Genomic DNA, 25,867 nt, shown 5'->3' with positions numbered 1-25,867 from the left:
TAACAATTTACATCTAACATTTGCTGGAATCATTCGCAAATCTAAAAGAAACGAAAGCACACAGACTCTCAGGTGATACGTGGTGAAAGGAGGGAGAGGTCGGTACGAAGGAAGATGGCCGCTAGGCAAATTACGGTCGAACGAAAGCGAATGCAATTACGGGGGCCGTGGAAACGGGAAATAATGAATTCAAGCCCCGTTTCTACCGTGTGCTCCCGGGGGATTACCGTGTTGGCCGTACGATTCGAGGAAAGAGGGAAGGTAAGGATTATTCCGGCCTGCAAAGAGAATCTAGAAGCTATGACCTACTTCAATTTGCCTTCTCCACATTCGTAGGCACTTCACGTTCTTGACTTTCGTCGTAGTCGTTGGTTGTCGTTCGCCTTGTTCCTCTGTTCTTTCCTTCTTCTTTTCCCCGCGGCACTCGCGGCCATTTGCCATCACGAAAGAAGAGAAAACTTTCAACAGAAAGAGATAGAAGAAGAAAAAAGAGACGATGGCATCGAATAAATTCGAGGGAACATTATTTTTGGCTCCCAGTTTCTCTTCGCTTAGTCGAAACTCTCTTTTCGCCGATTGTTGCTTTTAGGCTTGAGGGCTTGCTATATATGCGTTTGATAAATTGAACTCAATCCTCGTCCTTGTCGACGTTTTCGGTCTACATACTTTAAACTGTTTTTCTCGAGATTCTTATGGGGTGTCTGGAAGTTGTACCGCGGGGTTCCTTAAAATAGCCGAATTTATCTTGTTTCGAGTAAATTGTTGACAGATGCCGGGGACATTCGTTCGAATATCCGAATCTAATTTGTTTTCGTGTTTTTCTTTAGGTGAAAAGGGAAGTTCCAGGTTGGCTTTGGAAAATATGCCAATCTACTGCGCTGCTTCGGCCAATTTCGAGTTTTATTTTCTTCTTTAGAAAATTATTCCTTCGGTGCGAGAGAAATACGAAAAGATTGTGGAATAATTAGGAAATTATCATTGAGACACAAAATATTTGCGACAGGGTTAGGTTTGTTTGTTTGTTGGTTAGCGGAAACGTCTAATTTATGTGAATTCCGTAGGTAATACCTCCCGCGAGGCAGGTGTTGCAAAAGGAGATCGCGTAGCAACACCTGGCGCCCCATACATTCTCCATATGACAACTTCTCCCCATCCGTTTACCGCTAAATATAACAGGAACTAACATTTCTGCCTCGTTAGAACTCTAATTACGAGCAACAGTCTTATGTCTTGCTGGAAGCTATGGTAAATAAAATTTTCGGCTACCATAATTTGACCATGTTAGTCCTTAAATCAGGGTGCACGAGTACTTCTATAAATAAAAGCTTTTAAAGCGGGTGCTAGAGGTGAAATATTATTTTGCAAGGTCGGTAGAATAATCATTTCTATTTAAATCAGCAGAGCATCAACAATACATACCACGTGTGTAACTTGTATCCTATGTATATATTTTGTCTGGGTCCTTTTTAGAGCCAAGATTCATCGTGCTTACATAAGATTTATTATTTTCTCTTTATTATATTACTTCTACAATTCTCTGAAAGTATTCTCCGACGGCCAGACTTTTTATATATTTTGCAGGCTTCTTCGTCACAAGTTGCTAATTTTGTTCGCAAATATTTATTCACAAGTATCCACTCGTCGTTCGTTTATAGATTCTCTAATCCATTGTGTTACACGCGATCGCAAATTAAATAAGAAGGTGATAAGTTAACTTGACGATGATAGTAAACCGATAAAACTGCGAATGTCGTTGATTTAATGTTTCGAAGAGAAGAAGAGTAAGAAGCCAAGATGAAAGAGAAATAAACACACGTATAAGGATGTAAATGTGTCCTCGATCAATTATCCTCGCTATCGACTGTTACAACGAGGACAAAAAGAGAATTCCATTGGCGTAACCGTGACCAGTGCCACGGAAACAGTTTCAGTCTGGCTGGAACCGTTGCAGCCGCAACAATCGCACCACTAATCCGACAAAATTGTTTTCGACGCCGTTTTTCAAGAGAAGATGCCCTAAAATCCGACAACGATCGGTCGCGTTCAACCTGCATCGCTCGAGGAAGTAGGTTGATAGTGCGGAAACGAGGACGAGTCCTGGAGGAGGCTGCATCCGCAACGGAAGAATCGTAATTGCGGCAAAGGAACGAGGTACATTGCGACATTGATGGATGATGTAACGTAAAATCGCCCGTAATAGGGAATTTTTCGTTTTTCCCTGTTACCCCGAGGATATGATAAATTTTTGTTGCATTCATCTTTCTACAATGGCCAGCAAAATAGTCAGTAGGATAGAACCACATATATTCGATAAAATAACAATATTCACGATGCAGAGGTTAAAATATATAATGTAAAGGGAATTTTAGTTTTTCATGATATCTGAATAAGTAAAATATACCTGACAGATATATGTCCTACATAAATTAGTTTTCGAATTACGAATGATCAAAGAAAATGTCCCAAGTGACCGCCTCGTGTCTGAACATAGAGTTTCGTACTCGTTCGAAAGTACCAGGTATTCTTCGATGCCTAATGTCAATTTTGTATCCCTTCTCATAGATCGTGTACACTGTTCACTTACGTTAAACACACAATGGATGTTGAATGACCCAAAAACAAAGACCTAATAGATTTGGATCATGATAGCCAATGCAATGGTCCCATCTCATCCTGTTAAGGGATGTTCTTACTGCAAAAAGGAAACGAGGCGGAAACTTGAAACGCTTTTTCTTTACGCATCCGTAACAGGAAAATTAAGATACGCAGGACGCATATTCGTTGGACGTTTTCTGCTTATTTTCAGTGTGTAGATTCATCCCATGAAGAATGGCTATGCATTTATCGTGTGGCTCACACGGTATCGTTTTCTATGCCATTCGAACGCGCCTAGAACAGCTTGCTATATTTCTTGCATGAAGTATAGAAGAGATAATAGATCTGTGAAAGGGTATTTCAGCGAGTGAAAGATACGGGCGGCCGGGTTGTGTCCGGATTTTGCCGAGTTCACTGGCGCAATGCGGGGCGGCCAGACAACATGGCGCACCCTTCCTCGGCGCGTTGAATCACACGTACGCAGCCGCATACAAACATGTACATAAGCGTCCAGTTGGTTTTCAGTCACTGTACACTGTCGATTGGTTTTTGGATTGTTCGAGCGACGACCGATTGTCAAACGCGTTGACGCCTTGCGTCGCTCAATGTGCGAAGTTTCGGTTGTAAGACTCTCGAATACGCTTAACGGGCCATTTATTAACTAAAAGTTTCCATAATTATAGAATTAATAGTTCGTGCACTAATCAATTGTAGTTAAGCCGACTTTAGTCTTTGTATAATACATGATATGACGATGTATATGTATTTATTTATTTCAGCCAAATGGTCCAGGAATTGGACTTGGTTTTACATATCTATGAACATAAACGAAACTAAAGCTAAACTTACGGATAACTACGTTCACATCAACTATATCGATTCTTTCGTTACCCCTTCGTTTCGTCTCTAAATACTGCACTTGGAACGACCAAACCAGTCAAAATGATTCAGTCAGAATCAATCCTTGTAATTGTTAAAAATATGAAGGGATTTTTACCAAATTAACGTTGAATTTTATCGATACAGATATATATATATATATACAGGGTGGTTGATAACTGGTGGTACAAGCAGAAAGGGGGTGATTCTAGGCGAAAAAAGAAGTCGAAAATATAGAATAAAAATTTTTCGTTCGAGGCTTTGTTTTCGAGAAAATCGACTTTGCATTTTCGTTCGGTACGCGTGCGGTACGTTATAACGGATCTCACTGTAGATCGTTGCCTCGATGGAAACATTTTTTAAAGAAAAAGAAAGAATTAAAAAAAAAAATTTGTATTCTATATTTTCGACTTCTTTTTTCGCGTAGAATCACCCCCTTTCCGCTTGTACCACCAGTTACCAACCACCCTGTATATTCATTTTTATCATATCTTTTTACTTATAACTATAAGTAGAAGTAGTAGTAACTATAAGTATAATCTTTTATGTATAACATATTTTTATGTCACGATTTTGCCTCTTAAAAAAATGTTAATACAGACAAATTAATTACAGCTGACTATCGTTTAAATTATTTGAAAAAAAAACGAGAAGAAAAAGACATTAAAAGAAAGTTCTATTATCATACTTTTACGAGTTATACTGCTAAGGAAATTATTTTATTACACTTTTACAGCGTCTTGCAGACAGTAGATACAATAGGTGCTTATAAAATGTCTGAGGAGAAATTACGCAGAATAAAGTTTTTTTTTTTCGAGGGTTTCTCGAGAGTCTCGGGAGCTATCATTATTTTGATCGACGATCTAATGTAATCCGTGATCACGAGTGCCAGGGGATCCAGCTTTACGCACCGTTACCTCTCGAGTACTTTTTTCTCCTTGGCACGTGCCTGATGGGACCCTTCATTCCCTTCCTGTCACGAATCCTCTTCCTTACGCGCCACTGTAATTCGGAACAGGTGTTAAGTCCCTGTAAAACGGGCTACTCACGCGTATTAATTGGCCTCTCCTCCGCTCACGGCGAGTCAACACTGCTACGTGATACGAAACTTCAATTTCGTATTATGTAGCCGGGTGTATCATTATTTCCATTAGCGTTACAGAGATTTTTGACAAACTATGACAGGAAAAGAACAGGTTTTGTTTACTCGAATTATAAAATTGCTAAAGAAGAGGGAAAACCTGTCTCCACACGCTGAAGTCTAAAAGTGTAGTTGTCATTTTATAGGAACAGATATTATTAGATGACAGATAGATTATTAAGACGAAGGATATTTCGATATCGCGGTATGTAATATTTGTTAAGCCACAAGAAGGATGGAAAAATACACGTTTGGCCCTAAAATGAGATAAAAGGACGGTTCTGATAACACGAGAATGTTAAAACTGTTTTCATGCAGTAAGATGGAAACTATTCGTTTCCCTGCAGTTCTCATTTTAAATCTATGTTGCAATTAGGCTGGGGAATTTTATCGGCAATTTAAATGCGAAAAGAATGCACAAGGTGCAGACACATAACGATTATTCACATAGATAGGCGCAGAAAATCTTCCTGATGAAATTTATAATCTTTTTGTATTAAAGAAATGATTTCTGTTTAAAACTCTTTTGCCATTTAAGTTCTACGTAATTATCGTTCCTCGGCTGGAAATATGTACAAGTACCTGAAATAAATCTGAAAACCACGAGGATGAGAAGTCTTATGAAAAAAATCAGCGACTTACATTCCGAGGTTTAAGCGCGAAGTGGATTTCAGGTTAGATGGCGAACAAAATTCGCGAGGAGTAGCGTGAAAAATTGAAGAACGCCACTCCGCGTCCAATTCGAGCGCCACTACCCTAAGCCTGGGTCAAGGTCGAGGTAATTGGTTAACACGGGTGTTCGTGATGAAAAGGATTCGAACTGCTCTCGATAATTGCGCGCACAGGCCTTTTCAGCCTCGCAGCAAACGAATTTTCTCGTTAAAAAGTCTCGTCGGTATGGATGTATGCGCGCGTGCAAAAGAAACGAACAAGAAACTCGATTTTTACCAGAAGCGAATTATCTTGAAACCAGTTCAATCGTTCGCTGCATAATTTTCAACTTTTCTGTCATTTCTAATTACACTTGGACATTTATGTAAGTTACATTTATGTAAGTTCAAATTTGTATGAATACAAATGAAAAAATAGAATTTTGAAAAAATGGAAATTCTGATCGTCTAAACGTTATAATAAACACCTTATTTTCAATATTTTTAGTCATTATCAATTTCAATCTATTGACACGTTGAACACGCGCCACAATTAATTGTATATGTCTTTCGTTCGTGTGGAAAATTTCTACTTCTGACAGTTACGTAATTTATCACTCCAACTCTTCGACTATGATTATATTAGAATTTAAGTTCGAATCAAAATAATTATTAGAAATTGCGATCATCACTGTACAACATGTACAACAATTTTATTACAGTCAGTTCAACTAATAAACGTCGATCGATTAACGTTACTTTATTATGTGTAAGTAATCGTGAAATATTTATGATATTTTAGTAATTCACGATGCAACTCGTCGAGTATCCTTAGTTCAAGTTCGCCAATTGAAAACAAGCCATTACGATTTCACGCTGACACTTTTAGCACATCGGAGTTAATTCGGTCTCGTTGAACATTTTCTGTGAACGTAACCACCGTGAGGGCGGCATTGATTATTGAAGGGACAGGTTTGTCGATTATTTAAAGGGCGAGTCGCAGTGACTTCGTCCTCGAGTGTCTCGTCGACTGTCCTCGATCAACTCTGAAGTGTGTAACATCGATTATGATTGACAGCTAATAGAAACGGGAGGACCAAATAAAATAAAGACTATTTAATTGTCGTTGCTCGAATGTAAAATTCGTATGACGAATGTTGAAAGAGATTTGTGATCTTTAAAAGTTAGATTGATGTACGTAGATTAAACAGAAGGTAGAGAAATGACGTTCCTTTCAGAACTTGCTTTATTTTATGTCTGTCAGTGATGAGTCTTTCATTGATTTTTATCGGGGCAATTTACTTGGAAACGGGCCTAAATACTTGAACACGCTGTTTTCTCTTGAATTGTTTAGTAGATTTATGAAATGTGTATCAAGGGAAAGTAGAATGTGTCACAAGAAACAGAATATTCAAATAAGTTTCTTGGATGCCTATATGTCACTCAATCATACAGTTTATTTTGCTTTACGTTTTAAGGCTTGGATGTTTACCTTCATTTTATAAACTTCCTTCGTTATACTCCAGAGGGGAAGAAAATATTTACGTGGCTGCCGTCACTAAGAAAAAGTATCATTAATCCCTAGAAGCTTTTATCTTACCAGGATAAAACTTTAACGCTATCCATCTAATGGGATTCTCGTTGATTTACCGAGGTTTAGATAGTATCATCTGTAACGAAACTCTACACCTTTCCCAATTTGATCTTGAAATACAAAAAATGCCTAACTCTGTGTAATCTCCAAAACCAGAACACGCGTAATATCCAGCTCTACTAAAAACTTCGTAGAAACGGTTTCCAATCTTACAAGGCGATTCCCGTCAATCTACCAAAATTCGGATTAAACAAAATTTTACACTTAAAAAAATTCGTCGCTTCAGTCGTAAACAGATGTAAAGGAGAAGAAGGATGTAAGTCACCCTAACTCCCAGAAACTCTTGCTCCTACCAAAAATCTCGCAGGACACCGGGGATTCCCAACAATTTGCCAAAATTGAGAAAGCCTCGTTTCAGAGAAAATTCTACAAATCCTTCGCTTCCTTCCTACCATTTGAATAAAACGGAAGACAGACAAAGAAACCCAATTCTCTTTAACCCTGAGGAAGTCTCGTTTCTACCAAAAATCTGCCAGAATATAACCTCTGCTACTATGCATCCACCGGGGATTCCCGCTGATCCGCCGAAATTCAGGCAGCGCCGCCCCAAATGAAACGAAACGAAGCGGGCTAACGAACATACGGCGGTTCCAGGAGGAGCGTCAGAGCGTCACAGGAGGGGTGTGGACACGCGGCACGCGTCAACCAAGGGCGGCACAAAAGGCTGGGAAATGGAGAGCGAATTGCTCATTATCGAGTGGTCAGGGCGCGTCGAGGGGGCGCTCGAGATTTCACCGTTGCTGCTGGAGGAATAAAGAGAGCCTCTGCTGGCGTTCTTCCTCTTACAAGCGGCAAGAGGGGCTGGAGAAGCCGTGGATTCGTCAAGGGAAGGAATGAATCGCGCGAAAATTGTCTCCATCGCTCCCTTTCTCGCGTATGGTCGCTTCCTCCATGGGGATTTTCTTGAAGGGTACCTTTAAGCGACGACTTCCACTTTGTTCATCCTACGGGATCAATCGAGCCACCCCCTCGAGCGAGTCTCACTCCCCTATGTCGTTTCGATACCGTAAATACGAGGGTGGCAAGGCTACGGAAGTGATTCGTACGAATTTAGGAAAGAAGCCGCGCGAATGATGCGTCCTGCAGTACATTGTATAATCATTGTTATATTTGGAAACCACGGTGTTGGATAGATTATTATTATTATTGCTCTATCATTTTTTTTTTGTTGAGGTTGAAATTGATCGATTGAAGAACGACTGGATGAATTTGTGATAGAAAAGTATATTGAAATAATTAAAGGTATAAGTTTATGCTGATTCAGATGCTTACTCTCTTAGTGTTACTGGACAATGGAAAGATAGGGAGCAGGTTCATATATTTATAGCAAAAGGACATTGCCAAAAGAGTTAGGCTTATAGCTTTGGCTAGAGGCTACAGAGAACATAAATAGAAATCTCTTTATTAGTTCCTTTGTTCCTAGGTCTTGCAACCCAAAACATAATGTATACTCAAGGGTATATGCACCTTTCCTTATTTAGAATATTTCTGCGTAATAGCAGTCTCCAGGTCACGGATATACATAAATAAAGATGTAGAGTTTTCCTTGAAGTAGTTCAACATTTTTTAATATATCACGACATTTATTCCAGCTGGTAGAATCACAAATTTTATTTATTTAACGTACATTGTTTTGCGCGTAATCGGATGGAACGAATGTCTATCTAATCACTGAAGTATGACTTTACACGTAATTAATAATTCATTCGAATTTCTTTGATTTAATTTTAACGCAGCTATTTATCGGAAACAGAGAGAGAGCGGATGCGAGGGAATAATAATTTGGAGTTCCTCAAATTTATTCGACGAGTAGCGTCGCTATTGAACGCGCGGGAATAGCGTAATCATAGAGAAGATTTTAAAGGAATGCCGTACTTCAATTTCCAAGCAGGCTTTTAGCGCGCTTCCGGATTGACTCCTTCCCCGGAAGTGCTTTCCTTTTACGCCACGAACAAGTTCCAAATGGCCGTGCTTCAAGTGAACTGCTTTCGAACACACGTATCTTTTCACGTACGAGTATCGAGTATACTTCTACCCAGAGAGTGTTGCTATCGCGATAGTATATCCCGTTCAGTGTACCCTCACTGAGGAAGAAAGTAATTTGTCATCGTCTAGCTAATTTTGCCAGTGGGAAAAACGCATTTATCAACTTTGTATACTTAATAACGAACTTGATGCTCGAAAACGAAACGAATTTACCTACGAACGAATTTAGGTTGTGTTTCACGCTTTGAAATATATGTACGTGAATTTAGGTTACGCTATTTGTCATCCTATCTACATCAAAGCTGCGTTTGATTGTGATTATCATTCTGGTAATGTCAAACACAGTGTCTATTGCGTTTGCGGAGGATAACGATGAGCTATGTAGAAGCTAAACTGATCGTTTTCTTTGAAGTTAGCCATTTTGTTTCCTGGAAATAAAATAATGCGAAATATAAAAGATAATCTTATTAGGCGGATGACATAAAATAATATATTATTAATATATATCAGTATACATTGATAGAAACAAATGTAAACTTTATAGAGTCTGATTCTTATTTAAAACAAATGTTACAATTTGTTGCAATTTTTTTATGTAATCTGAAATATAGGAATTTGAAATTTAAAAGAAAAAATCATTTGACACCAACGATAGTACAGTCATGAAATAAAATTTGAAAAAATTCATACATACACTCGTATGACTCTCAAGTTACATAATCTTACTGGAAATCAACCAGCAAATAAAAAATATTTGGAAAGTAAAATTGATTAATCTGATTCGTAATTAAATCGAATAACTCTGATACAAATTATTAAAGAGAACAGAGAAGATTTGATTTGTCATCTTCATATGAATATTTTCGTCCATTCTGAATATTTTCACGTTTCACAATTAATGAGACCGTTCTGTCACTAGAAATCTAGTCACGAGCTAGTGTTTCAATGCGAGAATGGCTCTCGTATTTCGTGCAAGGCCGTGGATAAAATCGGCGCAACTGTCGGACTTCCATCGTGGTCGTCAATACGCGTTACGTATGCTGCACGATTAAATATTTGAGAGACGTTTAAAAATTGACCGATAGAGATCGATTACTGTGACGAACGCTTCGATTCCGTGGCTAGAGGACTATTTAAATGGCTGAAACCGCGATTTTGAAACTCCATTATCTATACTGAATTCCAAAGCGTCTTTCGAAATATACCAGATATTTAGATTGATCTTTTATTTTTCACGAATGAAGTCAGAGAAATCCTTTTTTAACTTTGATATTTCGAAAAGTACTTTATCTTTGTTTCCATCGAACATTTTATCTTCTAGTATTTGCAAAATAATAATAAGTTGAGAAATAGCAAGTTACATGTAATTTATTGAACGATAACGAGAATAATTTATTCGTTATCGATTGATCCATTCTAACATTTACGAAAAGAAGTCGCTATTTTCACGTTCCGGCAATGAGTTTCGCTTAATCTCTTATGGGTTGCTATTAATAAGATGCGATAACCTTCGCCACTTTAAATACAATGAACCCGTTATGACCCCATTAAAAGGTCTTCCTAACCTCTTTTTATATCTTTTTTCTTCTCATTGGTCTCGCCTAAGAAACGATTTTTGGTCAATAGCCATCCCTCTTTAAGATCGACGCTAATATTAAATTCCACTTGTCGTTTGTGTAATTCATCGATCTCATAGAAAGTCTAACACGAGATAAACTTGATGAAATTGTAGTGATTAACCTGATATAAAATATACGAACATCTGAAAATCATTGTATAGCTACAAAAGCTACGATCAATTTTTACCTGCTAAAATTCGATTATTATTAATAGATTTTATGACAACTTAAAATCATTCCCTGTCGTACAAGATTTTATTGATTGACAGTACGATTGGAAGTCAATGTCTTGTTATGGTTCCTCGTCACAAATCCCTATAAAATATTCCCGCGATGTCGATCGTTTGGAAGTGAACGACCTATTTCGAACGCCTAATAAAACCACACGTCTCGATGTCTATCGCCTCATATTTTTCCTCCTAATTTTATCCTACGCACGCAGTTACCGAACACCTCTATCGAGGAAATCATAGAACCATAAATCACTACTTTACCGTTAATAATCGTAAACACGCATTCCTCGCGTTATGATCTGAGAAATTTAATAAAACTTTATTCATTTTTAAATCGATAAATTCAACAAATTCTGTTACGTATCTCCAGTAAGAAAAGTTTCACTTAAATCTGATCTAAACCTAACTCGAGTCACGACGCGCTATAAATTATTCTTAACAACTAGAATCTCATATACCGCGTGTTAACAGAAAGAAGTTATCTCGTTAAAATTCGTTCGCTTCTAAATTTGCAAATCCAACAAATTCTCTGAAAGATTTTCAATAAGACGAGTTCTACGCTCCATCGTCATGTACCAATAACATGCATTCTACATTGTCCAATTGAACGAAACGTCAACGCTGATATAGGGCAGGAAAAAACGACTGGAAAAATCGCGTACACTGACGGAAATGAGAAACGAGGGAATAAGGAAGGGATTACGGATACAGAGGTGGTTTATTCGTTGTCGGTGACAAGCTGGAATTTACGATATCTCGTTGCTGTGTTCGTGACAGAGTTGAGATCCTGAGGGTAACGCAGGCCAGCCAATTGCAACGGCACGTGCGCCTGACGCGAATTATGGATCGCTGGTGTGTATGGATCGTTAGGACTCGCCTCTGATCTTGACGGAACAAGAGTACCGATAGAATCGACGCGATATGGTGGCTTTGACATTGTGTAGACATTCGAACGACAGTTAAATCCCTTCAGCGTGCAAAATTCATCGAAGAAATTGTGCTTTCTGGATAATCAGGACCAATTGAGACGCCAGCATGGAGAGCTACCTAATGAACCTAACCTCAAAGTTAACTGATGATAAAGTAACTTCTATTTTTGTAAACTTGAAACACATGTTGCCTTATGATATGCCAATCTATCTTCATCAATTACAAGACGATCTTTCAATGTTATGCACACTGACAGCAAAACTAAATACATCTAATAACACTATACAGGGTGTATCATAACATGGGGGACCCACGTCAGAAGCGGACAGGAGGCATAGAAGTAATGAAAAAGTTCATAAGAACATGTATCCTTGTTTCAAAGTTATAGCCACTTTTGTGTTTCAATAATCTGCAATTGCTTATTCTTCATAGAAGGTGCGCGAAATGTTATTGGTCCGTGTATGCAATCCAGTAGTCGTCGTGTCAAAGAATCTCGTAATTTTCCAAAAATTTCAAGTGTATGTCGAATAACACAGACCGTGGGTGGCCATTCCGACTACCTTTTACGAAGGTAACCAGTTCCGGATTATTGAAACATAAAAATGGCTATAACTTTGAAACAAGGACACAGGTTGCTATGAATCTCTTTCATTGTTTCTGTACCTTCTGTCTACTGCTGAAGCGATTATGATACATCCTGTATATCAACGTATGCGATGTTAGAAGATTTGACCAACTGAACGAAAAACTTCAGCGTTAATTGATCGAATATGTTAAGATGCACGGTATTAACTCAATCGCAATTCAGTTATCAAGATCACGGTCTTATTTACTCGGTTTTCTTTTGAAAAAATCCGACATCCAATGATCGAATTGCGCATCTCTCGATATCGTATTAATTCCAATACAAACTCCATCAATATTCATTGGAAGTGCAAATTGCTCTAATCCTTCAATTCAGACGGTTGAAAACATTTATCAGGAGAAGGAGTTTCATTTATAGAAGGTTAGAAATGTTCTTTCTGTACGATAAATCATCTACGTGTTTATATCGGTGCTACTAAATGCCAAAAGATAATGCATTTGCTCCAGATGTGAATCCATTCTAGAAATATGTAGATCAAAGGTTGCAGGGATTCACAAACTGACAGATTGTACCACGAATAGTAGCAGAATGGGAAAGGGGCGTGCGTTCTCTCGTGTCGGAATGGTTTCATTTTGGGAAATAGGGAGGAAAGAATCGCGACACGGCCGGTGTTCTGTGTCCTCTCGTCAAACGACGCTGTTCGACGCTGGCGCGGTCGCGCACGCTCCTCGAAAATAGTAGTCGGCTCGTAAAGTCTTTTGTTGCGCCTGTGAAACACGCATTCTCATCGTCGTCTCTGTCGCGTCTCGTCGCCTTTCTTTTCTGTCTGACGGCCAGCGTCTCTGCCATTGGCGCCACGGTGACTTTGACCTTTCAACCCCTTCGAGGAACTCGCGACTCTAACCCCTTTATCGAGAGAATTTTATTCGTCGTTTTGATTTTGGCCATTTTATTCGTAGCACAGTGATTTTCAAAATTATGCCATGTCAGGGGAATATCGATTAGATTCGTAGAGTCAGTACGATACGATGGTAGCAGTTTATAGGTTAGGGTGCTCCTAATTCCAGTTGACACATATTTGTACGATATACATATCAGCTTATGTAATAAAAATAAGGAAATAGAAAAAGAAGTATTGTAAGGAATTCACGTGATGACGATGAATCTCTTAGAATAGCCAAACTTATTAACTTTCCTAAATTTCTCAGTTTTATCAACTGAATGCACGATTAATGTTTAACATTGACAAAATAAAAAAGTCGCTCGTATAAAATTATCTATCGTAAAAAAGTCTCACGGACAATAGTCGATCGCAAAATAATATTTATAATATCGTTTCTTGTTTCCACTTTTGAGGTTATATAGTTGATCAATATGGCTTCCGAACGGAATATCAAAATTTATGGCTCGCGTGAAATTTAATAATGTAGAAATAGGTGTTAAATAAAAATCATTTTTTATTCTAGATAGTAAAAGATCATGAAAACAAACAAATTGTAGTTTTATTTTGTTAATCTATAAATAGTGGAATAGTGGGAAATAAATGTAGATTTGATTCTTGTAGGAGATAAGAATCTAAACTGTTACTATGCGATCTTAATGGGGGTTTCGAGGCAAGTTCTTTCCTGTATGGGTATTCCATCGATCGTACAGACAAAAATACACCGCTGATTTACGTAACGACGTGTCATAAATTTTTCACACACAAAGTTTTCGTGTTACTCTTTAACGTAAACGTGGCACGCGACCACAGAGTGGATTGCACGATAAAAATTCGACTCTGACACACGATGTTTCTCGAGCAGCCTTGCCATGAATTCAAGTCCAGTTTGAACATTTTTCCAACAATGTTTATGTATTCTGCCGTATTATTAACCACAAATTGCCACCGTTGGGTTACAGGCCGCTGCAATAATTTTGGCATGAATTTGCCGAATTTTAAAACACGTAGTTTAACTTTTTATTCTGTTCTACGCGATAGCTATGATTCGTGGTAGTAACGATATTTGAACAAATTTAATTAGGGCTCCAATTAATATCATCATAGTAGGTAAAGTAAAATTATACTAATGTGAAAGAAGAAACGTACCATTTTTAACTCTTTCGTAACGAAATTTTCTAAATTACAAGTCATTAATCTCGTTTGAATAGAACTTAATCGGATAATAATTATTTCACTTACTATATATTCTACCAAGTATTATGCTATGTATATCATTGTTATGTCTCGTTTATTTGCATCTCTACATGTTTTTGTTTTCAAATATTCCATAATCGCGTAAAGATCGACAGTCTATTACTAAACCTTGTTTAAACTTTCGCAATTATCCACGAACCAACGATATCAGTTGAGAGTTAAAGTTAAACAAGCGAACTGAAGCACGCGAGAAATCCACGAATACTTCGGGAAATCTAGTTTTTCATTACCTTAGTCAGCAGTTCAGTCAAACATATTTGCTAACACGCCATTTGTATGTAACAATTTGTATCGTTTATTCAAGCAAAATAGTTCGGTTGGAAGTAACCATAGAAAATGTTGAGGTTAGGTCGTGCAATGGCTCGAAATGCCATGAAGCCCAACACCAAAGGAACGACAAAGGCTGAATTCCCGCGCGACTGGCCGATCGAGCAACACCTCCATTAAGAATAGCACATGGTGGATTTAAATATACGTGGGGCCTTCGTCGTGGCGCAGCACCTGACTGAAACTCGCGAACACACGTTCGACCACGGGGTAAAATAGCCTAATCTCTTTAGGCAAACGTGTACACAGGTGGCGATTATCGTCAAATATTGACACGTCAAGTTAAATACCGCTCGTCCGAAGGCTGCAACAGACCTGTATAACATGTACCTGTTCCCATACCTCTCTTATCTTTCGTTCTAATCTCTAACCTCTGTCTTAAAAATCTGGCATCGAGATCCTTATCGTAGTCTGGTGTGGCTTTCCTTAGATAACGAGCCTCGAAGGTTGATAACGTCTTCTAGGTAAAAGCAAGAAGGTCCTTTTCTTTATTATTTGACTGTTTGACTTTTCGTCTTTCAGGCTATTGACCACCGGGCTACCACCTTGTTTGAGGAAACTGGAATTAGGTGTAGGCGTGGGAATTCTTTCTAGGATTTATTTTAGAGATTCCGTTGAATATTATCGAAAAGTAGAGAGCGGAGAATATTATATCTTTTAATTTTCAAAATGTAATTGAAATTATGGAGTAATTAATTTGGTTTGGGAAGGAAGATGGAATAAAGAGAGAGGGTTGTATTGAAAAGTTTAATGTTCGGTCTTCGATTATGCAACGACGTCTTTTGTTTAAGCGTCTTTCCGTTCGACAATTGGTGAAACGGCGTCGACAAGGCCACTACCAACTGGCACAACCCTGTTTAATCGCCTTTGCAGCCTGAAAAAGGCCGCCTTAACGTTAATACTTTCCTCAATCACGGCGCTTTTGTGCGGCGCGGCGCGATCGATCGCCGCCATCGCGGAAACATGATTTCCTTTGTGTTAATTTCACGCGAGCTTGCCAAAACTTCCGAAATTAACGCCGGTAATAGTCTTTAGCTGAGAGTATTCCAGTTCTAACTCGCTTAACATGGTAAAATATCCATTGACAAAATGTACTTACATACATCAAGTAAGTTGAATAAGATTCAAATTTTATAAAAATATATCAACATCAAAATACCCTGCCGAGCAAATTTTCTTTATTTTTCTGTTACTTTTCTTCCATTATGAAGGGGTTAAAATTCGTATTTCTTACCACACTATAAAAGGGTTGATGTTGGTATTCATGGGGAAAACCATAATGTGGGCACGAAAGTCGTGTGGCGCCGCGACGCCAGTAATATTCCAAGACTATCGACCACGACAAGTTAACCACAACGACCTTGACCCTGGTCACCAATGATCGAACTTCGCCAGTTCTCACGAGGAGGCCGATTTTTGTCAGCATTATGGTATTCTATGGTTAAATTCCATCGACGTTCAAGAATATCTTATATCCAGCCTCCTCACGTTGCGCTCTGTTACGAGAAATTTCAATGATCTCGCGTAATCCTACGCGTAAAATCACGCCACGTTAAAAAAGAAAAACAACGCGTGGTCTCGAAATCCGATCCTGGCCGCCGCGCGAAATGAAAATGTGGCGCGTGCTGCTAGCAACCGGGGACTCCCCATATTTCGATGCTTGATCAGTGTCGCGTTTGCCACGAGAACGATCGCGCTTTGGTTATGTCGATCTCGTTTGCTTTGATAATCTGTGCTTCCTCGTGCTGGTTATTCTTATTATCAATCGGTTTAACGCTTGGGGGCGCGCAGGGCATTCTTTGGACGGTTAAAGGTGAGTACTTGAAGAATTATTATCGCTGGTTTCGTGTGATTTAAAATGGATATATCGCGAATTTTGACGCATTTATAGGAAATTTATAAAAATGAATTTATCGAATTGGCAGAGGGAATGTTTGTTGTATAGAATTGAAAACTGTGGAACTACTACTGGGACTAATTAATTAGATAACTAATATGCTGGAAATAATAGAAAATGGTTAGGAGCTTGGAATAGACGAATATATAATATTAATAAAATAATTGATATAATAAAAAATATTCTGTTTAAAACACGACTAAATGATCGAAACAATCAAACAACGAACGCCTATGCGTTTGCTCGATGCATTGAATGGCTCGTCATTGTAACCGAGTACTACTGTACACGCCATAGTTGTGAATAATTGAAAACTATTGAATGAATTGCCATCGTGAATAGGAGTAAACTCGAATCGAACGAATTTCCTCGTAACACGAGCCTTTTAACAATTTATCGCCTCAAATAATCGTGCAAACTTTTAACAAATCGTCGTTGCTTCTAGTTGCTAAGTAAGTTTTACTCGTACGTTAGGTCTCGTACAATTTTCATGCAATTATCACGTCTGAGAACGATAATTGACTTCTTCAAATTTGCGTGTCGAATATACGGATCGATGCACCTGTACAATTGAACGAGTTACGTTTCATCGGTTCTTCCAAGAAATTTCGTGTTCGAACAAATTGTGCTTTCAATTGTTATTCCTATCGACTACATGAAACGATAATAGAAAATCGCATAATATGTATATTGCGCATCTAGTAGTAGTAGTGTAATAAACTATCAAAGACACGGTCAAACATTCAAGAGCTCGATTAAACCTTCGGAAAATTTCATGTCAGTTAAAAGTGTATTTCAGATTTAAAAATTGAAGACGTATCCAATGCAGCATTTTCTCATCGATTTTATTAACATTTACAGAATTTTAAATTTTACCGAATTTCATATGGAAAGTACCAGCACTTTGTACCAAAGAATCATTGCAATCGTTGCAATAATCGTCTTATACACACTTCTCGTTGAAAAAAAATCTAATCCTCCTCTTCTTCAAACTATACTCCTTTTTCAACACCCAAAGACACCGAAGGACATCAAAATCCCTAAAAACGCCCGTTCACTTTTCCCCTGTTCGGTCTTCTAATTTTCTTATTTTACCAAAAATCCATAGTTCCCCGATTCTCCGTCGATACACTGGCGCTAATGACGATAATCACCGACGTCTGGCAGTCGCGTGATCGAGGGTATGAGCCGTAGGTTCTAGGAAACCGTGAGCTTGCCAACGACGAGTTTCAGGAGCGTCCAAGCCGCGTGACGCTCGTATCTAGCAAAATTCATCGACGTTTCCGGGGGCTGCGACCCCCATAGAGTCGGGAACCGCTTTCGACCCGTGGCTGATGGATCGATGAAACAGGTCGTGGAACAGTATCGTCGCCGGACACGATGCTTGACCGCCGTGCGATATCGATTCGACGACGCCAGTCCCTGGCATTCGTCGACGCGTTTCGTTTCCTTATGACCGGTCTACTGTGAATGAAAAATGCGGCGCGCGTTGCACGCAGCCAGCTTAAAATAGAATACCACCCCGTGAGATTGATGATTCGAGCCTGCCATTAGCCTCTATGGGGATTAGACTTTTCATACATGGTATCGATAATATGGGAATCGCGTGTATTGCGTTTGGGATGAAGGTGATGTTGGCTGGGAGTTTGGAGAATTTTTTTATTGTCTTTTAGTGTGTCTTTAAAATGTTGCAAATCTTGCCAAAGGACTCTTATTCGTTTCCAAAGAGTCGTCTAAGTTATACTTTAAATTCGATAAAGATACACCCTCTATATTAATTAATATGATATTGAAAATAGTTTAAAAATCACTTAAAAATTTCTACAAATCTCAAGAAGTATACTTAACTGCTCACTTAACGTTTTACTTATAAATGAGATATCCTTGTTTATAAGCTATATTATACTCACCATTTTCTATTCTATTGCAAGAAAATATAAAATAGAACGCAGCGTATATACATATATATATATATATACCTGTATAAGTGGGCCTTCAGTCCCATGTAACCAGTTAGTGCCGCTATTCGATAATTTTATTTACGACCTTGCTATATCGTAACCCGTATACCAGCTATCATCGTTGCGCTACCACTTCATTTATCTAAACTATGGAATTTTAATTAACGAACCTCTGTTCCAATCTACTTACCTGAATGTGAACTAACAGGCTGTGGAATTAATTATAAGTACATACTAGCGCTGAGAATCAGTAGGTAGTAACGATGTATTAGACAGCAGAGAATTACTGTTTGCCTTTCGACAGATTCAAATAAATGGAATTCTATCTTCTTGGACACAGTACCAATGTAATTAAAACGAGCAATAATGAAAATCGGACAGTTTCGATGTCTTTTCTTAATTGTGTTTCGTTGATCGCGAATGGTACTTCTACAGGTAATTCAATATTGAATTCGGTGTTAATTATTTCTAGTTGTATATTTGTCAACAGCGAATAATCAATATCCAAATTTATACGGTAATCTCGTGATTGGAAACGAAGCTTTAATTTGGATACTAAAATCTCGTTTACACGATGGCTGCGGTATTGGACACTGCAATCGCGATTAAAACGAAACGGATTAATTCGCGGCGTGTACCAGTTGGAAAATTCGGTAACGTTATTAACGATCAAGCGTACGGATTGTATCGTAAAGGGAACGTTATGAATGATAAATGTGGGCGTTACGCGCGCGAGAACGTGGTAAGGTCATTATCCTCGCGTGTGGAACATGTTCATTAAAAGGCATTCGCGCGGTTCATTCGGCTCACGTGTTGCAGTATTGTTACAAGTCCTAATAATATATATTCTCGAATAATAACATTAATAACGAAGATGATGATGAAGTAATTTGATAAGCTAACACACGACTGTAACATTAAGCGAGACACTTCAGTTTCGATATATCGTTAATTAATCTAGGGGCATTTCGCACTAAATAATTTAAAGATTACATTACGGACCTTTATGTCAAAATTTATTTTACATAATTCTAACTAAACTTTATCAGAGGCTACCTTAACCTTAGATTTGACGAAAGATGATTTTAAGATGATTTTAAAAAAAGGAATAAATCTATTGTATCTAAATTGAAGCTCACAATTGGATGCATCGTTAATTTGACCGGGGACATTTTACATTCACTTCTCGACGTCCAAGCGACCTGAATAAAAGAATTCACAACAATATTCATCAAAGACAAAGATAAAATTCCATCTAACTACTTGACGCGCGCCAAAGTCCTACAAAACAGAAGTACCACTTGGCCAAAATAATATACGACCCTCGTACCACTTCATCAGCACCTATTCAATCTGAACTACTACCGTTACTCGTTCTAGCAACACTCCTTAACAAAATAAAGAAAAAAGGAAGAACGTCCTTAACCAAGCAATCCTTAACCAAGCAATCTGTAACCGCGAGAGGATCCTCCAACTCTCTTAACTGACGCCTACAAAAAGTCGCGTGATTTTGACACGGCCGTTAACATCCGCAGCGACATCTACTTAGACAGACGACATCGGTGACGCGGACCGTTAAACGATCTTTCTTCCAATGTCCAAAAAAAACCTTTAGTAAAAAGACAGATACCTATAGTACCGAGAGAGTAGCGGCCGAACGGAACGACACACGATCCACGGATGCCCATTCAGACTCATCAGTGCACACTGAACTTGACACCAGCACCACCAATCATTCCCTAGGCTCCGAGTCGATCTTCACACGGAAGTCTCGTGTAAGGTGCACAGTCGTAAATATCGAAGGAATCCGTGTGGCCAGGCTCGTTAATCATCATCACCGGCATCGAGACATTCATACTTGCATCTGGCCTGTGTATTTGACCGTGTGGGAGTCGGTTTACGAGCTGTGCACATCCTCGTGCTCCACCCTGCTCTTTCGTCCCGTCTCTGTTGCTCGAAGAGAACGATAATGCCGCGTACGGTTCGATAGCGGGCGTCGCGACGCCCGGCAGTCTGCCACCGTCGTTCCATTCCATCCAGTTTCGTTCGGCGTCGGGCTATCGCGCGCGCGCACACACACATACACACGTATATGTATATAGGCGTATAAGGGCGTACAGACACGTACACAGGCGCACGATAGCGCGTGTTTTCGGACGCAAGAAAGCTTCGTCGCTCTTAGATGAGCATTGGCGTCACCCCACAGAAATTCGCTCGGTTCGTTAACCCTTTGCGACGAATCGATGGGGCTTGCACCACTTTTCTGTTTGCCACGACTTTATGCGCCCTGCCAGTAGGTTGTAGGGGAATTCGCGAGCTTTGGAAGTTTTCGCGTCGGGATTGTTACGAGCGATAGTTGGCAAGAACGTTCTCCTCATTTATTTCTCGCCGTGGTATTTGAGAAATGCAGTGGGAGACAGGTTATGAAAATTAATTGCATTCGTAGGATATATTTAGGTTTTTTTTCTTTTTGGTGATTAAGTCGGTTTTCGAATGATTAAGTTGGGTCGAAGAATCTTGGAAAGGTGGTATCCCTCTGGTGACGAATTTTGAAAACTAATGTGTAGATTACCTTCTAGGTCATTCGTAGTTTAGGGACTTGTAGAAAATTAGCTTTTTGTTGCCGATTTCGAGAAAGTAATTTGTTTTAATTACTGACAGTAAAAATGCGCATGAATTTTGATGTTTAGAAACGAAATTACTAAGCAAAATCATTAGAGAAGGAATACGAAACATTCTAACCCTAAAATAGAAAATGATTGACTGCTACGATCTTCAGTCAGCACGCTTCCAAATCTCTAACCCAAAATGAAAAAAGCAACAATGGAAGGACTTTCAGTTTTGAAGTTAAGGATTTCTGTAGGATTAATGACGGATTCACGCTAGTCAAAGGGACTTTTAGTCTGGAAACGCAAAGTAAAGCGTGACAAAGAGAGATACGCCAATGGATCAAAGACGCAGGAGGCATGCGTTTGGCGAATCGGGCCGCTTTTAGACACGAATGCTGCCGTACCAGCAGCGCCATTAATTTAGCAGACGATTTGCCCCGATTAATGTCTGCGGCAGTGTGTCTCGCGCGCAAAATCCTCCGATTGTGTTCCCTACGCGGATGAAAGGGAAATGCTGATTTTCCACGGTGTCTCTTTTCACCGTCCCTCTCGTTACGCAATTAAAAAAGTGTTCCTCCACTGAGCAAACCGATTCACGGACCGTTTTAGAAGCATTCGCCGGGTGTTGTTTACGTTTTGTTGGTCCCGTTCCTCGCAACTCTTCAATGGTCCCGTTGATTCGTCACTGAGCCTTCCCAGTCAATTAGCGAACGAGCCTTTAGAATTCGAGTTGGAATTTTTAAGTAGCTCGTTTTCTTCGTCTCTTTGTATGCTTTTTCCCTTCCTCTTTCGTGCTCTTTTACTTTTTATCGGATTTTCGTTATCGAAGAGATTGATTGAAAGTATTTGACGCTTTTTGAGGTTGCAATTCAAAGTGCAATTCACGGTGGAATTATCGGAAAACGAAAGACAGATCTTCGTATATTGTAAATGTTAATAATTGTTTTTTATATCAAGTTCCTCTCTAAACCTAAGTCTGTTACTACAGCAGATAAATAAATAAGAGATAAAAGAAAAATTAGTCTTTATGTTGGGCCACACGTAATTTTGTTTCAATTACAGTTGACGTAGAAGTTATGTAATTGTAGTCGTAGCCTCTATTTCGTAAATATAGATGTTAACATACAGGAATCGAATTGGACTCTAAGATGAAAGGTAATTTAATGCGAACTTCCCAGATTTGTTTACGATCGAACGATACAAATCTGAAACTGGAGAACTTGTAAAACTCCATAGAACTTCCGAGGAAGTATAATGTGAGAACAAAAGATTGTAAGCAACAAAAAAGTGGCAATCATAGCACGGCACTCTAAACGATTATATTCTTAGTTTCATCAAGTTAGTTGGATAGATTGTCGTCGTTGATAGGTTAGCATCGCAACCGCCTGTGCTATAACCCATGTGGCGCCAACTTTCCGGTCGTACATTGAGCATCTATAAAATAGTCGCCGTGTTGCTCGACTTCGAGTAAGAACTTTCTTTTATCAAAATTGCCGTACCCTGTCTGAAATATTCTTTTATGCGAAATAGTCCCCTTATTATATTTATTCGCCACTCTCCTATCTATACTTTCTTCAAATTATTTTTCTACCTTTATTTTATTTCTGTTCTACTTACTTGTATCCTAATACTTCTTACTCCTAAATTATCTCTTTGAATTTGACGTGGCATGTCTATTAAATTATTTAATCTCTCAGTCGCAAATCACTATTTTCCTCAACTTTCTATACTGTCTCTACTAAATTACTATTCTCCTAACCTTCCATTCTACTTATACTTGTTATACCACTCTTCAACTCTAAATTACTATTTTTCGCAACATTCTATGACCATCTTTACCGAACTACCATTCTCCCAACTCTACTTTACCTCTACCCTATCTTCTTTCAACGTACAATTTACCTAGCCTTAAATCAAACCTACGTTACCCTGTATTTCCTGCATGTCAAACACAAAGCAGCCGGAAAGACTTTTCCGATTTCTCTCGAGCAACATCCCATCAAAGTCAGAACACGACGAATCGACAGCCGAATGCAAGATTTCAATAACTCCGCCTCTTAAATGCTCCATTTCCCGGTTGCTTTGTAAAACTACAGAGAACAGTTCGATATTCCCTCGCCATTTCGTCTGGAGAAACGAGCCACGTTTCCGCGGACTTCTCCACTCGAACAGCAATAAAGTTCAATGGTGTATTTCCACTCACTGTCCTCTGAATAATGTTGAGAGCCGTTCGTCGAGCATCCATTCTCGAGGCGAGAGAATACTAAAGAGACGTGGAAAGAGAAAAGGAGACAGACGAGAACCGATCGAACGGAAGAAGCTGAAAGATAAGGAAAGGATAGGGAAAAGAGGCGGCGAGGTAACCTCTCGAAGTAGCGTGCTGGTATCGATCGACTCTTCACGGTCGACGCTCGTTATCGGTGTTTCTACGCTTTTTCTCGTTCCCTTCGTCTCCCCATCCTCGATCTCCTCTCGCCAAACTCATCTCCTCCTCGTTCTCGTTCTACCACTCGTAAACAGCGGATCGTTTCGCTCGAACTTTATATGAAAAATCCATTTCGCTGAACTATGACAGAATCCTCTGTGGAAAAGGCTTTCACAAGTTGATTCTTTTCCTCTCTCTCTCTCTCTCTCTCTTTCTCTTTTGGTTGACGTTTTTGGTAGACCTGTCAATATCTTTTTCCCTCGATCATGGGGAATGGCTAATAAAAGTGTCCTTTTTCCATGACTGACCGCCAGAGGGCAGGAGAAGCGGCTCGTTTGGGGAATTGAAAGTTCTGGCAGGTGGCTGACGGGTGGTTATTTTCTTTTTCTCCCTGATGGTTTCCTCGTTTGACGAGCCACATGAAAAGTTGTTGCACGACGCGTGTGGTGGTACTGTACTGGGTGTTTCAATCGCGTCGTTTAGATCTGCGGTTTTCGATGTGAATGGAGCATCGGTTTCGTTTGGGGGATTGCTTTTTTTTTTTTTTTTTTTTTTTTGAAGCTTTATAAGAGGATTTTAAAGTTTCGTGTTGCTGGGATAGGATTTTTTGGGGGCTCTACAAACGATGAACGTTGCTTTCTTTGTAAACGGTTTTGAGGGTTCTTGAAGTTATCGGTATTTCTTTTAGAAGATATCGAACACTCTTCTTCTTGGAATTGGTTCTCTCTAAGAACAACTTTTGAAAGGATATCTTTCCTTTGTAGAGGATTCCTCTGCAGAAACACTTTCCTAGTATTCTCGAAATTATCAATATTCCGTTTTATAGATTTTCAAAATTAATCGCTATTATATGTTATGACAGATTATTCAAAATTTCTGATGTTATATCTAATATTTCTTTTCGCGATCACTTGTTAATGATTCCCTTTAGGGATTGATATCTTAAACATTCCACAATTATCTTCCTTTCTCACAATCACCACTCGCTTTATAAACCCCTTTTGCAAACAATCCTGAACATACGATGCCTATCAAAAATCCCCCACCCCTAACTTCCAAAGGCCTATTCATCAGTGGCTTTATAAACGATTATATACAAACGATCAATTCGTTCTGTATGTACAGCGAACAGCGATGAATTCGTTCATAAATCAATTCCATGTTATGACTGGCCTTTGTGGAGTGTTGGAAAACGTTTAACGATCGGTTTGTTTTACAGTGTCTGGCACGACAAACAAGAAAGAGGAAGAGACGGCGGTGGCCACTGTTGGTGTCACAGAGGAGGCCACCGATGTCCTGGGTACGAGATCCAGGACACGAAGCGAATCTGGCGGTGGCATAGACCTCTTGGAAGCGTTACAGCTGCACAATACAACGCGGCAGGGTGTTACACAGGTGCCAGGACTGGTTAGGTTAAAGCCAGCCTATTATCTTCAGGGTGAGTGTCGTTTACAAATTGTTTTGTCATTCGTGACAGTTTCTTGGATAGAATCGTTTCTATGGTTTCAAACATTGTTCGTCAACATGTTTTGTATTGACTATGATCTTTATATATCATTCGCTGTAAACTGTAATCTTTGAACGAAATTGTTTGAAGAAAACAATTTATTAATTATTTGAAATTAAAATATTCTTTTACGTAAATTGCAATGCGAATGTGTATAGTCGACGTCTTGATGTCGTGCAACATTGTATACTTTAGTATAAGAGACATATGACGAGCCAGAGACGTTATTTAATGCCATCGGGTTAACAGTCTATTCCGTTTACGTCAAGAGATCAATTTGAGAATCACAGTTTAAAGGTCTAGCGGAAAATCTCTAGGAGAAAGATGATTTTTAAGGTTAAATGACACTTTTAACACGTCGTTGTACTGAGAATCGCATGACGTATCAGATAAATCTTTTATTGTCCAAAGGTTAAATATGTTCGAACTTCAAGTATCATTTTCATATTTATCTTCATTTTCTCCAATATACTATACTATACAAACAACATACATTACTCCATTAGAGAAATAAAAAAGACCATCGACTATTTTTAACTTAATTTTACTTCGAACCTTCAATAATCTAATTTCGTGCAAAATATTCCACTTGTCTCAACGTTTCTCATATATAAACAACATGCGTGCTTTCATTAGACAAAGAAAAAACGCTTGTCCATTTTTAAAAACTA

At 38.9% G+C, this 25,867-nt stretch overlaps 1 protein-coding gene across 4 annotated transcripts in view; it reads left to right on the top strand.

The window, feature by feature from the left end:
• LOC117232733 (protein kinase C-binding protein NELL1-like) overlaps window positions 1-25,867 on the top strand; it is an 83,138-nt gene that overhangs the window by 36,133 nt on the left and 21,138 nt on the right. For all 4 annotated transcript variants that reach the window (XM_033492330.1, XM_033492327.1, XM_033492326.1 and 1 more), the window contains exon 2: window positions 24,909-25,127. In XM_033492330.1, the coding sequence (XP_033348221.1) occupies window positions 24,909-25,127 (219 nt within the window). The remainder of the gene's footprint in view (window positions 1-24,908; window positions 25,128-25,867) is intronic.

This window comes from Bombus vosnesenskii, unplaced genomic scaffold (genome assembly GCF_011952255.1).
Source record: "Bombus vosnesenskii isolate JDL3184/JDL3185 unplaced genomic scaffold, Bvos_JDL3184-5_v1.1 scf7180000013293, whole genome shotgun sequence".
Classification (NCBI taxonomy): Eukaryota; Metazoa; Arthropoda; class Insecta; order Hymenoptera; family Apidae; genus Bombus; species Bombus vosnesenskii.
This window is presented reverse-complemented; position numbering and strand designations above follow the sequence as displayed.